We start from the raw sequence: 17,994 nt of genomic DNA, 5'->3' as shown, positions 1-17,994 counted from the left end.
GTACGTGAGGACGAGGGGGATTCTGTTTTTGTTGTTATTGTGGGGAGGGGGTGTGAGGGATGAGTTGCGGGAAACGCGAGAGATGCGGTTGAGGGCGTTTTCGACCACTGTGGAGGATAAGTTACGGTCCTTGAAAAACGAGGACATCTGGGATCATCTTGGGAGCAGATGTGGCAGAGGCGAAGGAATTGGGAATAGGGGGAATATTCCCAATTCCTTCGCCTCTGCCGCATCTGCTCCCAAGATGAGGCATTCCACTCCCTGACATACTCCCGGGCATACTGTATCCGCTGTTCCCGATGTGGCCTCCTCTACATCGGAGAAACCAAACGGAGGCTTGGAGACCGCTTTATGGAACACCTACGCTCGGTTCACGACAAACGACTGCACCTCCCAGTCATGAACCACTTCAACTCCCCCTCCCACTCCTTGGACGACATGTCCATCCTGGGCCTCCTGCAGTGCCACAACGATGCTACCCAAAGGTTGCAGGAACAGCACCTCATATTTCGTTTGGGAACCCTGCAGCCCAATGGTATCAATGTGGACTTCACAAGCTTCAAAATCTCCCCGCCCCCGACCGCATCCCAAAACCAGCCCAGCTCATCCCTGCCTCCCTAAACTGTCCGTCCTTTCTCCCACCTATCCACTCCTCCCACCTCAACCCCCGCCCCCACCTCCTACCTCCTACCTACCAGCCTCACCCCGCTTCCTTGACCTGTCCGTCTTCCCTGGACTGACCAACCTCCACCCTAACTCCCCACCTACACTTACCTTTACTGGCTCCATCCCCGCCTCCTTTACCTGTCTGTCTCCTCTCTACCTATCTGCTCCTTTATCCATCTTCCATCCACCTTCCCTTCTCTCTCTATTTATTTCAGAATCCCCCTCCCCTCCCCCATTTCTGAAGATGAGTCCAGACCCAAAACGTCAGCTTTCGTGCTCCTCTGATGCTGCTTGGCCTGCTGTGTTCATCCAGCTCTACACCTTGTTATCTCAGATTCTCCAGCATCGGCAGTTCCTACTATCTCTGGTTCATTTTACACTGCTTTAAACAGACACCCTGACCCACCCCATCCCCATAACCCCTCCATTTGTCATGGGCAATCCAGCTAACCTGGACATCTTTGGACTGTGGGTAGAAATCGGAAACCCACAGATGCAGAACGTGCAAACTGCACTCAGTCACCCAACACTGGAATCGATCCTGGGTCCCTGGTGCTGTGAGGTAGCAGTGCTAACCACTGAACCACCGTACTGCCCTAGTTGGAATTGTAATTCACTGGCTGTTGATCATATTCCTTCAGTTGCAATTCTTTTAGGCTTAGGCTGAATAAGTAATTTTTTTTATAAACAATGGACCACACAGCAATTTAAAAGAAATACCTATGGTGTTATGTGAGGTAAGTAGTTGAAGTGCCAAACAAAGAGGAGGGAACTAATTTATTGGGAATCTTAATACTGCTGAGCCTCAGTGTTTGCTTGGCAGTATGTAGTGGTGGCAATAATATCTGAAACTGGAAATAAGCATGTCACATTTACAACCAGTTCAGGCTAATTTAGAAGAGTTTGTAGCCAAATTCTCATTCTGTACAACTAGGTTAGCTTAATGTTATTACATGCTCTCTATTAGTAATCTGAGAGGGCTTCTTTCTAATGAATTGAGAAAGGAACATTTATGGCAGACTATTATAGTTGGGTAGACTAATATTGAACAAAACTACAGCTCCCATCATAATTTCAGAAGGAATCTACAAAAGGCCAGATGAGAAGAATGCTCAGCCATGAATGCCGACAGAATTGACACAGCCAAACTCTGCTGCATTCCCATAGCAATGACTTGATTAGTTAGAATCTATCTGCCTGGTTTGAGAATTAAGACTGACAGTTGATTGTTATTGCTGCATTTCCATACCAATTATGGCCCAATCAATCATTGCCTCTTTTAATAAGGTATGAAATGGTGTCTCTTTTTTCAAGTCTATTTCCGGAATCCTTGTTCTGATGAGTGCGATATAAAACACTTCAACTTCTAGTCTCCTTTCAGCAATTTTCATGTTAATAACTCCTTTTTTCCCTATATTGTCTTTCGTGAAGACCTTATGTCCTGTTTGAGCATAGTCCCTTGGATACACTTCCAAGCAGCTGGCAGTCCGTAAATACTCCAGTAAGCATCTGCAGATTGATTATTGGTTCTGATGTCCTCAAACAGATTTCACTCAAGATGCACCCACATACATGAACTTTCCAACTGAAGTTGCATTTAACAGTGAGAATCAGTGTTGATTTACTGTTCCTGTAACTCAAGGGCATTGCAGTCAATTATGACTTGCTGTCTTTGTTGTGTGATCATTGTACATGAGGTCTTAAGATCTATTTGACAAAACAAAATACAGATTTATACCCTCTGGCATTTAGATGAGCACATTTTCATTTTCAGTAGTTATGTGAATTAACATGGTCAAAATTATCAACCAATAGGTAGCAAGTCCTATGTTTTCCCAATAGCAAATTACCCTTGAATAAATCACAACAAACCTTTTTCTTTTTAAAACATCAAATTAGTTGTATTAATGAATAGGTAACAGTATAACTTTTAAATGATTGTGTTATCGACTATATGGAACACTTAAATGAAAAGATATACTTTCAAGAAGCTATGTTAATGTGAACAGAAGAGCCATTATTATGATCAGATTTGTAAATAATGGTCAACAGAAATGTTTTTTTGACAGGCATTTTATGTCAAAAGAATATTTACTTACGATTCTAAAAAGGCTGATGTGAACAGTGAATAATCATTTCTTGTTTGTTTGAGCTCTATGGACAGATTTCCTTCTTTGTCAGTCAGCCATTGCAATTTTTATAATTATTAATCTGTTGAGTACATAAGCACTTTTTAGCTTTTAAAGCACCCATGATTTCTATCACATAACATTTACAAAATTGTTCACTATGGATTTCTGAAGCAGAATATTTTAATGTAGAATTATTGAATTGTGTGGAACACATTTTTTTCAGTCTTCTGCTTTGATAACTTAATAAAAAAGTATCCTGGTAAAATCTTCTGCTGTTATGATTTTATTTCTCAGTTAACATTTCTGCCCACCCTTGTCATTTGTATTTTTTTAGTGAAAAGGGCAAGGAACTTGTTTTGCACAGTAGACCTGGATGCCTTAATTGTAATTGTAGTTGGTTAGATATCAATGATAAAATGTGGAAGCTCTCAACAAAGATTTTGAGCCAAGTTGGTGGTTGGTAATTGTAAATATAAATTCCATTTTCTGATATGGGTAACCTGCTTTATTAATGGATAGTTTTCTGGACAGGCCCCAGCTAAATCTAGATGTGGGATTAATTTACTTCATTAATAGAAATCTTTTGATTTTGAGTGCAGTATGCTAAATGTTTATAGCACATGGATTGCAGCAGTTCAAGCAGACAGCTCAGCGCCACCTTCTCGAGGACAATTAGGGATGGGCGATAAATGCTGGCCAAGCCAGTGAAACTGAAGTCTCACAAATTAACTTTTAAAATGGTGCCATGTTTGAGTCCTTTATGTTTGTCATAGGAATGAAAAGTTTTATCACACATTAAAATAACTTGAGGTAAATTGAATCAAATGATTTAATAAATCTGAAAGAATTGTCAATAGAACTAGGGATAAGACATGAGAAGTGCAATTAGAAACAATTGTTCCCTTGAAGGATTATCATTTGTATATGTAAACAGCTTTTTACTATAACTTAATTCTGACCAATTTGTAACTCTTAATATATGTTCCTGTGTTTGCTGTAATGCTTTTTAGTAGTTCATTTGTTCGGTTTATGTGAAGCATTTTGAAATTGCTTCCTAATTCTCAAAGCATTATCATTCCACATTGGACTATAGACTGCTGATGTTTGTTGAGCTGAAGATTATGGACTGATTTGTATGAAAGCATATTGGAATCGATGTAAAGCATATTAAAATGAATGCGGCATCTAAACTTCATGGTTGCTTGATTTCTGCCTAGTTTATTTGTATATGCTTGTTTGATTCAAGTTTCTTGAAGTAAGCATTAAATACACTGCCTCATTGTTCTGTACAGCATTAAAATGCAAATATCCTTATAACAGAATCAAATTTAAAGTGACAGGTTTGTGGAAAAATATAGACCCAGATTTTGCAGTTGTAACGATGTTGAAATTGTCAACTACCTCTGTCATTACTCTGTAAAATGGTCAGTGACTTCAGACATCCAAACATGTAAATTTAAGATATGGAAATCCAGAAGTTGCAGGGAGGATTCCTTGCTCCTCCACAGACTGTGCCATTGACACAAATTAAAATATTTTTCTATAGTTCATGACACGTCAGATTCTTTAATGTGCATTCCTCAATCATTATTTTGCTGTCTGTGAAGTTATGCAACAACAGTGACTATTGAAATGTGCATGTTACTACTGATTTATTGCCTGTGCAAAATCATCATTTATCTGGCTGCTTAGTCTACTTGAGAGCAACACTGCTTGTGTAAGACAGAGATCTCCCTACAACTGGTTCTAGAATTAAAATAACATTGGAAAAGACTAATTCTACACCACTGCTTGTTCGATCTTTTGAACAGCTTTCTTTGAGATCGGTGGTGAGCACCAGCAGTTTCAATTGACTGCAAAATTCACACTTTTACTGTCATATGGTATTCAAAATGAATTAGTTTTGATCATTTAGTTTTCCCATGTGGAGAAGAAGAGGGTGAGCACCACATATCTTTGTGACTTTACTTATTTTATTTACTGTTAATAGATAATATATCTGTTATTCACTCTACTGACATGTACTAAAAGGCTGCACTTTGAGAAAGCAAATCAACTTCTGTAGCTCAGTATATAAATCATAATCTCTATACCAATGGTCACAGTGAAAGTTTCTGCATATTTTAATCCTGGAATGAAGAGCATTAGCTGTCAGCAGTATTTTGGTAACAAGTTCTACTTTAATCAGCGCTCTATTTCAGTATTTTCAGCATGTCATCTTGAAAATGGTCTTTGAAGCAATCTTAAAAATCACTTGCATTTTAAAGCTTTGCTTCTTGGAGCTCTGTTGTATTTTGAATCAGTTTTTTTTTCAAAACTAGTACTTGTCTTTCACAAGTACATCAGACAGGGAGAAATTTGTTGAATCTTACAGTATGAGTCGGGTTGTATATTGGTGAATAATTTTCTCCATAATCAAACAATATTTCATTATAAAGCTAACATACACTGTAAGATAGTATATTAGTCTGCTTCCTAAGTTGCACTGATGAGCTTTATATCTGTTGTATAGTAAAATTGTGTGTTATCAAATCTTCAATTCATTCTCTTTTAATGTTACTGATTTCAACTTCACTTTTATAAATATAGCTGTGGGAAGTATGAGAAGTTTGGAAAAGAAAACACCCTGGCACCATCACTTGTTACAAATAGCACACGGACTCACATGAGGTCAAATGCTTTGCATATCATATTCTTCACAAATTCCAACCTTCTGTATAGGATGCTTGCCATGACTACACACTCTCCTAAACATATTCAAAAGCCTACTGTATTGAAGGCAAGTATAATGATGAGCCGTTTTACACATTTATATTTGTTTTCTTGAAAATATTACAGATGTTTAGCCTCCTTCTCCTTATGTTGACATTATTACTAATTAAACTTTGAACTGTACCTAGTTGGATGTTTGCATATGGTTGTAAGTGGCAGTGATAGTGCTAAAATAATTCCACGCTGACTCAGCAAAGCACAATCCTATCATTTCTGCTTTCATAATTAACATCTTTATGATATATCAAGAAAATTATTCCCAAATATATTAATTTTTGGACTGTTATCACTTGTTTTACTAAGCAAATGTAGCAACCAATTTGCACACCGGTTCCAGTGTGAGGTTATCCATTTTGGTCAGAGGAGTGGAAAGGCAACTAATTATCTAAATGAAGAAAAACTTCAGGATGGTTCAGGCAGTTGGATCTGGATATCCTCATGAATTGCAAAAAATTAGTATGCAGGTGCGGCAGGTAATAAGGAAGGTAAATGGAATGTTGGCATTTATTATTAAAAGAACGGATATTAAAAATAGAGAAGTGTTGCTGCTACTGTACAAGGCATTGGTGAGACTATACCTGGAGTATTGTTTACAATTTTGGTCTCGTTATTTGAGGAGTGATATAGTTACATTGGAGGCATTTCAGAGGAGGTTCACTAGATTGATCCCAGAGATGAGGGTTTTGTCTTATGCAGAGCGATTGAACAGTTTAAGCCTATACTTTGTGGAGTTAGAAGAATGAGAGATCTGATTGATGTATATAGGATGCTAACTGGGATTGAGAAGCTAGCTGTAGAGAGAGGCAATCTTGAACAAGAGGTCATAATTTTAGGATAAGGGATAGCAGATTTAAAATAGAGATGAGGAGAAATTACTTCTCTGAAAGGGTCATGACTCTGTGGGATTGATTGCCCCAGAGTTTGGTAGATGCTGGGACACTGAATAAATTTAAGGAAGAGATAGATTTTAATCAGTAATCTCGTGAAGAGTTATGACGAGCAGGCAGGAAACTTGAATTGGGCTGAGATAAGATCAGCCATGATCATACTAAATGGTGGAGCAGGCTTAAGAGGCTGCATTGCCTTCTCCTGCTCCTAGTTCTTATGTTCTTATGAAGGCAATAAATGAAGAATGGTTCTTGACCTGAAGCACACACATTATTTCTCTCTGCATGGATGCTGCCAGACCTGCTTAGCATTTCTAGTATTTTCTGTTTTTATTGCAGATTTCCACCACCATTCTTTTGAAATGAAGAAGCTAATTTATTTGTTCTGGTGATTTTAGTTGTCCGGTGAATGTTGGCCCGCAAACATTTTTTTTGAAGTCCTGTCAGACAAGTTATAAACTTAATATCTCGTGTATAACATGGCATTTTCTGACAGAACAGCACTCATAGAATCCCTACAGTATAGAAGCAGGCCATTCAGCCCATTGTGTCTTCACCGACCCTCCGAAGAGTATCCCACCCAGACCCATCCCTTACCCTATCCCTGTTACCTTACATTCCTCATAGCTAATCTACCTAACCTGTACATCTTTGGACTGTGGGAGGAAACCCACGCAGACACAGGAGGAATGTGCAAACTCCACACAGACACTCGCCCAATGCTGGACTCAAATCCGGGCCCCTGGCGCTGTGAAGCAGCAGTACTAGCCACTGAGCCACTGTGCCGTCCCACTGTGCCACTCACTTAGTAATACTGCACTGAAATGTTAGCTTAGATATTGTGCTTAAGACTTGAAGTGGGGCTTGATAGAGAACGTTGTAGTTCAGACAAGAATGTTAGCAGAGAACCAAGCTGACATTCATTTCCAAATAATTGTTGCCTTCCAGTAAAGAGAAAACTTGTTAACAGGATGGCACGCAGTTAGGCAATAACACCCTTCATTTCAGGAAAGCTAAAAACTACAAAACTTTCAAAAAGTTCAAAATTAGACTTAAAAATTAATGCATGAAAGATGCTTAAATGGGTTAGGGTGGCAGGAAGAGACAAACAGCTTTACCTTGCTGGAAGATCGCAACATTAGTCTCTCACTAGTTGGTCCTTTGAATTAGGTAGGGCAGTTGTTTATAAGCAGTGAGAAGGTTGATGTTGTGTTTAAAAATAAATGTTTATAGTCAATCATTGTAAGTATGCATTCGTAGTATACTGTTTGAATTTTCCTTTAAGATAAACCGTTCCGAGAAATCAGCATACACAACTCACTTCACCCAGCTGTGCATAATCAACACTACTTTTTGGCAAGACACTACTATCTGCTAGGGCGAAATTACACTTGAGCTTGAATATTGACAAAGCAATTTTGGCTTTCCAGAATATTCCCCTTCCTTCAGCTGTTAGACTAAATACAACACAGTGCTACTCCACTTTTGGACTTGGCAACAGAAGATAATTTGAATTGAGTGTGACTTGTTGATTTTCGAGAAACAAGCATAGGTAAAAATTGAACTACTTAATGCAAATGCACATTGTTGCCTCTAAATTTTAATATGCTAATATGATGCAATTCACAATTCTGCAACAAAATTTTAAACACACTGAATACAAAATTGAAGTACATTCCTCGTTGATTTTTTCATTACATTTAAATGTTTTTGTGTGTTTAAATACTGTGAATACGTAGCAGATTTCTTCCGATGATCTATTTTAGCCCTTTACCACATCTATTTTACCTGCCATTCCCAAAAGGAAATTCAGTTGCCTTTCTTAAAAATGTGTCGGTAAAATTCATCCATAATTCTCAATTGAACAGCTAAGTTTGGCATCATATACTTGCACTTCTAATTTGTAAAAGAATTACAAAGCTCAAAGTGATTCAGTTGAATGAACATGAAATACCTGAGAAACACTCACAGTGGTTAACACTGAGGACTGAGCAATGGAGCCGAAGGAATGATCTACAGACCCTTAGTGACCTTTCAATACATTTGTGCATTTGAACTTGTATACTTTAAAAAAAAAAGTCATTAACAGCTTTGACAAGACAGCTACAAAGAAGTCTGGAAAGTAGCTTTCAAGTGAGTAAAAGAAAAATCAATGCAATATATCCCTTTATCGCTCTCTTTCCCCCTTCCCCTCTCCCCCTCCTCTCTCTCTCTCTTTCCCTACCCCACTCTCTCTCTCTCTCTCCCCTTCTCCCTCTCTTTTCCCACCCCTCTCTGGATTCCATCTCCACCCATCCACTCACTTCTTCCACCCGTCCATCACCATCCCCTGTTTCCAGCATATATACTACCTTTTCCTAGGTACTATCTTCTGAAGAAGGGTCACTGGACTCGAAATGTTAGTTCTGTTTTCTCTCCACGGATGCTGCCAGACTTGCTGAGTTTGTCCAGCAATTTCTGCTTTTGTAATATATCCTTTTTATTGACTTAACATTGTGATGCAGTTTTTGAAGTCCAGTCATTTGTTGTGTGGCAACCTTCTGTTTTTTATTCTTTCATGGCATGTGGGCATCGCTGGCTACACCAGCATTTGTTGACCATCATTAATTGTCTTTCTTAAGATGGTGGTGAACTGCCTTCTTGCACCCCTGCAGTCCATGTGCTATTGGTACACCCATAGGGCTACTGGGGAGTCCCAGTGACAGTGAAGGAACATCATATAGTACCAAGTCAGGAAGAATGATGTATCTTGGAGGAAACCGTGCATCTGGTGGTGTTTCCCTGATCTGTTGCTCTTGTTCTTAAAGGTGATAGAGTTTGCACGTTTGAGAAGTGTTGTTGAAGCGATGTGAGACTGTTTCTACCTTTTGTTGCCCTATTCACCCTGAGTTGAGTTTCAGTCCCAAGCTCTCTTCACTATGAAGACTGTCTATTTCCAATTCTGCTGATAATGAAAATCTGGCATGCAGCAAAAAGTTGTTGAGACATTCAGCAGATTATGCAGCATCTATCAAAAGAACCCAAGTCCATCAACTGCTGCATGGTTTTTTTGTTTGCTTAGTCTTGAATGAAAGTTCAGCCTTGCTATACAAGCTTTGACAATCTTAATGAGCAACTATTTATTTGTGTCTGTTGGTCCTCTCCAGGTTGAACTAAAACGGAAATATAATGACCAGCATTCGCGAACACGTGGTTTGCTTCCTGGTAGTCAGTGGTATGAAATTCAGGCATTTCGAGCACTGAATCAAGCCCTGGGCAGGTAAAAGTTCATAAGTCAAAGAAATTCCCCAATCTTACAGGCTTTTGTGGTGGAGGCAGTGATGTTCTGGGGGTTCTAGTCTGTTAAATGAATCTAGTTTCTAGAAGAGGAACTCTAACAAAACTCCTGTGAGGCAATAAATTGGACTTGGTAGAGCATGTACTTGATAGAACAGCTTTGTAATAGGCTATTTGATGATTTTGTATCAAATGTACAATATAGATAATAAATTTGTACCAACATCTGTATTTTGATTGATTATGGTGTTGAAGCTCAAGAAATTATGCCAAAACTTTGAACGGAGTGCTAGCCAGCCTATGTGAACAATCTGTGGTTTGCAAAATTATCCTGGTACCTATGTAACTATTGCAAACTAATTTATACTATACAAGAAATGCACTGCATAGGTAAATTTTCCAGGATAAGTTCCCATAGAATAAATTTTTCACCTGGCTACATTTTTCTTCAAACAAATCACTTGTTGCTGAGGTGCATATAGGTGATTTGTTTCCAGCTCTCTTCACTACTCCTAAGATTGTAATTGGGAGTACTGCAAAGCATTTGCCCACTAATTTTCAACCTGATTAAGAGGATTTCTGATTAGAATAATTTTCAATAGTGCTGCAGCAAATTCAAAGTGAATCAAGTAGTAATGGTGTCCATGAGGCAATCAACTGGAATCCTTTTGAAATTGTGGGTTAAGTAACTATCAGTTTCTGCAGTGAATCAAAGGCCAAAGTATTCCTAAAGGAAGATTAAAATAATTAATGAATTCAAGTAATTTGAGCCTTTGAAAGTTTCATAGCTTCAAAAGTGTGTTCATTCTATTTGAAATAATTGTATCCAATTTGGTAGTGTTTTGATCACTCTTTCCAAATTGCTTTTTCCATATTTTGATTCATTTGCATATACCTTCTTCCTGCCTTAAGAGGAAGTGTTGTGTAATCTGCAGTGTGCTCTGTAAGGTAGAATTTGCCTCCTTTCAGTGGAAAACTAGTAGTGCTCAACTAACAGGCGTAAGCATCCATATCTATAAATAGTTGTTTGTTAGTGTAAAACTTGAGTATTGCGGAAAGAAAGGACACATTTTGCCAAAGACTTCACCTTGTACTCATTTATACAATTGCAAGGATACCAATTCAAGGATTGAGGGAATTCAGCTCGTTTCATTTGTCCACAAACATTTGACACTAATTGGGCTGTGTCTGTGAATCATATCAGAGCCACAGTATAGTTAAGGCAGTTTGATAATGCGCATCATGCCCTTCCGAAACCATGATGTTCATTAGGTTCTGGCATATTGCAATATCTCCAGTTGCTTTATTCAAGATGACAAAAATTCAGCTCCACTTTAATGTTAGTGCTGAAAAGGCCAATGGGGTTGGAGGTGATTACCCATCTTTTGGATGATTCCATCCCATATGCAACTTTACATACAACCTAGCAGAAACAAAAGAGAAAACCATGGGGCAAGTTCAGGAGCCCTAAAAAAAAAACTCTCTGGTTGATCAGCCGACCCAAAAAGTATTTAACTGATGAGGTACTGTTGTTTTCCAGGGTGATCTGCTCTTAGTTTTCATGTGTGATCATCCCTTTTGTAGAATAATATCTGTATCACCTCATTGAATTAGTGTAAGGAAAAATTCTGTGCAGCTACTTATAGGATTGTCTTCCACAAGGTCATCACCTTAGGAAACGTAAAGCTTATGACTGTTAATCATACTCAGGATCAGAAATAGATGAATATTACTGTCTATGTTAAAAACTAGAAGTATTATATATAATGGAGTAGTGTGTCTTTTATCAAAAGAAGCAGCATTTTATAATTATGTTCATTCACTTAGGTGTATTCGACATAGGAATGACTGGGGAGCACTGATCCTAGTTGATGACAGATTTGGAAATAACACCAAAAGATATATAACTGGTAAGGTACTATTGCCAAGTCCTTTAATATTTTTGTTATTAAACTAATTAGAATTTGGTGAGCTCTGAATTTCTTTAGAGCCTATTCAAGCTGAGTGGGATGGTTATGTTCTGTATAACATACAGCAAATGATCAAAGTTATCGTTTTGATAGTGTGCTATTGGTAGAGGTTATGGAAGATACTGTTCTTCAGATGCTGTGGAAGTTATGAATTATTTCTTACAATGTCATATCCTGTTCATTTTTTTAGGCTATTGATTTTTTGTTAGTGATATTTCTACTTCATGTTTCATCCTCGGCAGATAAGGCAGAGATGAGCACTTTGCTCATCGGTTTCTGCCAACGCCATATTGAAACAGGATGAAGGTTTTCTTTACACCCACCTCCTATCAGTGGATAGCTGGCTGGCCAACAACTATTCTCAGTTAGGATTAAGCTAAGAAGATATGTTTTCATTCAAGAGGTTGTGAATCTTTGCAATTTATCAATTATATTTAAAACAAGATTTTTGGATCGAAGGAAACTAAGGGATATAAAAATATTTGGCAGGAAAGTTGTACCAAAGTAGCATATACAGTCATGATCTTTTTGAATGGTGGAGCAAACCTGAGCAACTGTCTTGACCAACACCTGCTCCTCTTTATTATGAAACTATCAGCTAGAAGGAGAATGAGTTCCCCTTTGTTTTGCTTTTCCCCTTACAGGAATTCAGGAGCTGTCTACTTCATGACTGCTGTGTGGTAGCTGATTTGAAGTCAGAAGTTGTTGTTCACAGAACCTAATCTCACATTTGTGTATCACCACTCTATGATCCAGTGCATTAGATCAATGCTCTAAAATATTTGTATACTACCCTATTTTGTAACAGAAATAAATACAGATGGTGCAACACATTAAAGCATCAATTTGTTAGAATATGCAGTATTCAGAATTCAGAGTGCAGATTCAGAACCAGAAATTTATATACATTAAGTCTTACTGTTGAGATGATAAGGAGGTCATCAGGGATGGAGTGCGTTAACCAAATCATTTCGAGCTGTTTTCAGGTTTGTTATTCATGGCTTGGAAATATTTGGTATTGTTTTACTATATCATCAGATGAGTTTGAGATAGAGATTTGTGAACATGGCTTTTCAAGACACAAAGCTGAATTCTTTTGTACTGTTCTATATGTGTATTAACTCAAGTCACTGGGCCTCTGTGTTTCATCATGAACATAATTTAAAATATGATATCAGTGTTATAGATACTTTTCCACGATAGCCTATTTTTTCAAGTTGGCAATTTCTCAAAATTAAAAAAAGTACTCTACATAGTGAGTTGCTAATCTTGTATGAAATTGAATATCTGAATCTGCTTAACTTGCTCAATTGTTCCTCCGGAGAAATTACAGAAATTTACAGGCATTGTGAAGGAAGGTGATTGCTGCTGGATTAGTTAGATAAGTTGTGTGGGTTGGTAGAATATTGAGCAAAAAATAGAATATTTGTTTAAATTGATAAAATAAAGCATTCTTTTATTTTTCCAACATTGAAATTGCTGGATCAAATGGATAACTTGCTCTAAAATGTTGCATAAAAATTCTGGATGTAAAATTACTGCCCTTTTGTCACTGGATGGTGCTATAACTCTGTTTTGGCATTCAGATATTGAAGATAATGCAAAACAGCTGCTTGAGATATGACTGGGCTATAAAAATTTTATTTGCATCAGATTCTTAAGTAATGCTGCTGTGTCTTGCCAATACAGCAGAATTTAGCTAAAAACACAGAGTTATGCAGCGTGTGTTATACTTCAATTTTGCCACATTAACCTTTTTCTGTGCTGAATAATGTTGTGTGATTAACAGAGCAAATGGAATGATCTAATGCTTTAAGAGTTAAGGAAAAGAGTTAAGTTCCTAGTGTGCCCATGAGTGTTTCACTTGTAAAACTTTATAGAGCACATGAGCACCTGTAAATTTTTAGAGGGTACATTCAAGTGAAGTGTTATGATTTTTAGAATTCCATACATTTGAAATACAGTCAACAGGAAAAGTTGCTCAAATGCAAAGGGGGAGCTGGGAGATTGAACAATTTTACAAAAGGTTTGTTAGGCCACTATTCTTGTTTCTGAATTTATTTTCTCACCTTATTTATGCCCTTCTTTAAGCACCATGCATATTTCCTAAACTACTTCCAATGTGCTTGTGAGTCAGTCAGTGACCTCCTACTTGCCTTCTACCCCCTCCATGTGAGAATATGTAAAAGTAAATCTCTCTTCACTGTTCCAACAAAATGTCTTGGCTTCAGCTTCAAAAAGCACCCCATAATACACAAGTGTGTTGTATTCATTTCCTACACCACATTTTCTTGAGGGCTTTCTGAGTTAACTACCAATTAGCGCTGAATAATAGGCCTTTTTATGCAATGGATTTGAGCACTAAGAACCTCAGCTCAATTCAGTTAGAACCTTTCAAGAAAGATTTTCATTCCATTAGTAAGGCTGAAGTCCCAGCCTGAATTTGAAAGGTAAAAGGGCAGTGTTTAAAGCCCACAGCACCTGGATGCATGATTTCAAGGGTTCATCTCGTACTCAGATTTGGGAATTAAACAAACATTATTCCTTGGCTATATCACCATTCATCAACTCTTGGGAAGCTGCATTTGACATAAAATTCACGTGTAGCTCTGCTTAAAAGAAAGGATGAATTACAACTGTGACACTCCAAATAGATAAATAAACTCCAACACTTGCTTGAGTCTGGATAATGACCACTTAGGTGAAGAATCAAGGGGACAACCATTGCTGTTGAATTGAATACTAATAAGCACAATGTCATCAGAATGGTAAGGAAGAAAATTTTTAAGAAATGAATGGGATGGATTAAATGTTTAGAAGTCACTTGATGAAATGATGTGTTGTTTGATAGTACAGAACTTGGACATTGCTGAAAAAAGGCATATTTTTGTGCTGTCACTTTTGTTTTTCAATCATCAGGACAATTCACAAGAATACCAATTCAAGGAGAAGATCAATATTTATATTGCTTTGGAAGAATGCTGAAAGGTTAACAAGTAGACTTTGATTGGTGGAGGTGTTGCTGTGGACAATGCACCAATTAATGATGATTGTCTATTAATGCCAATTTTTGTTTAAATTCTCTATCAGGCAGTTTGAGAAATTGCCCTGAGAAATGAACCAACAAATCTCTTGTCACCAATTTTGTTGAGTTGAAACATTACCATGTGTGTACATGTTATTTTTGTCTGCAAAGAATAGGCCTGTGCATTAATATATGTAGCTTCCTGTGTCTTGTCATTGTTGGTTGTCATCTTAATTCTTCACATCCTCGTGATTATCCAGCAAATTTCCAGTTGCAGCTAATGTTGGATATTGTGTAGTATGTTTTACAAGCGTGAGCTGCTTAAATGTAGTGAGGACCTTGATTGTTGTGAAAAGCCAAAAGGAAATGCTGTTTTGGTAAATGTTGGTAAGATCTGGCAGTCTTTGGGACATAAAGCCTACATACCTGGCATCACACCAGCAGTGAAGTTTGTATGATGCTAGGATATGTGCTGAACATCCTGAAGACTGGTCAATTGTATCGAATTGCAAATCTCTTCGGCTGTTTGCAACATGAAAGATATTGACTATACCCAAGCGGTTAGCACATTGAAAAATCACAACAGAGTGTTTAATATTAGATGGGATTCTGCAATAGGTCAGCATTTGCTGGATAGTGCTGAGTGTACAAAGAATTATGCTGGCAACCAATTTTGGATTATCTGTTGGCCTCACCGTGTAGCTCATTTGTGTGTATTGAAGCTACATATATTAATATTACAGGGGCCTGTTCTTTGCAGATAGAAAGAAGATGTACATGCACTGTGTCAGTTTACCTCAACAAAATAGGTTCATTTCTCCAGGCAATGCCTTAACCAATCAGAGTCAACCTGCACAGTGTAAAATTTAAACAATGCCTGGCTATTAACTGTTATTCACCATTAATTGTCGCATTCTCCAAAGTAACACTTCTACCTATCAGAGCCTACTTGTCAACCAATCAGTACTCACCTCTCGTGCAGTATAATTGTTGGTTTTCCCCTTGAATTAACATTATTGTGAATTGTCCTGATGAGTTGAAAAACTTTGTTGAAATGTGCCTTGTTTTCAGCAATGCCCAAAGAAATAAATAGCACTGCGTGTGGGCTTAGGGGGAGAAAGGGGACACAAACTGATGTAACAAATAATACTTCCATGATTGTAAGTCTGTGTAAAAGAAACGGTAGTGCTTCATTAAAGAGTTTAAAGAATTACTTGGACAGTGAACCCTCCTACCTGCCTCCCTACTGAGAGTGGCTGATGTACCACAGCTCAGAATTGTAGTCTGGTGCATTATAGGACTCCTTAATAGAGCACTACAACACAAAGTGCATGACCGTCAAGACGTCTATTGGGGATGCCTGTGATGCTAAAATAGAGGGAAATATAGATGTTCACTGCCTGTGTATTGCAGTTGGCTAAGTCACTGCACACCTCTTTACTCAAGGTGGCAAGTGTCAGTTACAGCTTTCTGGAGGAGCCAGAGCCTTGTTTTGCAGTGCACCTTAATTATTTCCAGATAATGGATGCTGTTGTTCAAATTTGCTAACTATTGTGGTTGTGTACCTCCTCTGTGCTGAGTTTTCAGGCTGACCACTGTTTCTTCCCTCACTCTCTCCTTCCAGACGAACCTGTTTTACTCTCACTCCATTGTGTTTCTGTGCTGATCTCTCCTCTTCCTTATCAATTGTAGCATATTTATTTACATTTACTGCACCAGTGCTGTATGCCTGGAAGTTCATTCATGTTCATTTCTATTACTCCTGTGGCAGTGTTGATCGTTTTCATCTTTTCTCATTTCCACCTTGGTAAACATTGCCAGATTCACCTTGTGTCTCAGCTCATCAGCTGCTGAATGCATCAGTAATACTCATGTTACTTCTTGACTTGACCATTCCCCCCGGCCTGCCGCAGTCTACTGTTCATAAACTTGAGGACATCCAAACTTTTCCTGCCCTTGCTTTAACTTGCTCAGTCCTGTTCATCTAATACCTTTGTGTTTGTTGGTCTGTATTTGCTCCCATTTAGCCAAAGTCTTGATTTTAAAGTTCTCATCTCTGTTTTCAAATTCCTACGCTGCCTTTTCCCCCTCCTTGTCTCTGCAATCTTCTCCAGCCTTACAATTTTCCAAGATATCTGAGCACATGTAACAATGGTCTCTTGTTCATCCTCAGTTTTTATCTTGCCATTGTACCTCCTGCTGCCTATACCATAAGCTCTGGAAATCCATCTCTACTTCCTTAAAATATCACAAGCATGCCCTGTACATATCAAAAATATACAGTGGGTAAGAGAAGATTAGTGGTCATTCCATCAAAAATGTACTTTTCATGGTAACCAACAAAGATGTTAACACTGGACCTAGAAGGGATCCTATGTCACACCATCTATTTGGGTGTACATGGTATCATTGAAACTGAACTCAACTGCACAAGTTGCTCAGTTCATGAATTAAATGACACAGGTTCAAACATGGTGATGCATCTAGATTGACGTGATATAGTGACATGGTGTAAATGTCAGTGGCTTCTTTGAGTGGTATGTTGGTAAATAAACTAACAATGTTGAAAGAAAACATGCTGCTGCTTTCAGTTTGTGGGATCTTGTGTGGTCTTCATGTATGTGAAATCCACAGCTGCATCATGGAATTTCTTTATACAGCTTAATAAATTCGATGTAGGAACAAATTACTGCAGATGCTGGAATCGATACTGAAAACAAAAAAATAGAGGTGATCACAGGGAATCAGACAGCATCCATGGAGAGAGAGCAAGTTAATGTTTCAAGTCTAGATGACTTCATCAGAGCTGGAGGGGACAGCATTTATGCTATAGTTTGGAGGGGGTGTGTTTGTGGAGAAGAGATGTTGATAGTTCAGATTAAGTGATCAGAATGTGAGAATGGCAGAACAATGGTGTGTCTCCTGCCAGACTTGAAAGGACAGTAACTAGGATGGAGTGAGGGGAGGACATGATAACAAGCTAAAAGAAAAGGAAGCAATGATTCACAATTTAAAGGTGTTGAACTCAATATTAAGTCCAGAAAGCTGTAAAGTGCTTGATCTGAAAACGAGATGTTGTTACTCCAGTTTGTGCTGTGATTCACTGGAACACTGCAGTATGCTGAGGACAGACATATGGGCATGCGAGCAGGACAGTGTATTAAAATGACCAGCTACAAGAAGGTCGGGATCTTGCTTATGCACAGACCGAAGATGTTCCGCGAAGTGGTCATCCAGTCTGTGTTTGGTTTCTCCAATGTAGGTCA

The 17,994-nt window shown here is 38.2% G+C and overlaps 1 protein-coding gene across 2 annotated transcripts in view; it reads left to right on the top strand.

Annotated features, from left to right (window-relative positions):
- brip1 (BRCA1 interacting helicase 1) overlaps window positions 1-17,994 on the top strand; it is a 222,607-nt gene that overhangs the window by 198,145 nt on the left and 6,468 nt on the right. For both annotated transcript variants that reach the window (XM_048612789.1, XM_048612788.1), the window contains exons 17-18: window positions 9,604-9,716; window positions 11,561-11,643. In XM_048612789.1, coding sequence (XP_048468746.1) covers window positions 9,604-9,716; window positions 11,561-11,643 — 196 coding nt within the window. The remainder of the gene's footprint in view (window positions 1-9,603; window positions 9,717-11,560; window positions 11,644-17,994) is intronic.

Source organism: Rhincodon typus, chromosome 26 (assembly GCF_021869965.1).
Source record: "Rhincodon typus isolate 14 chromosome 26, sRhiTyp1.1, whole genome shotgun sequence".
NCBI lineage: Eukaryota > Metazoa > Chordata > Chondrichthyes > Orectolobiformes > Rhincodontidae > Rhincodon > Rhincodon typus.
The sequence above is the reverse complement of the archived record's forward strand: the minus strand, read 5'-3'. Positions and strand labels throughout refer to the sequence as shown.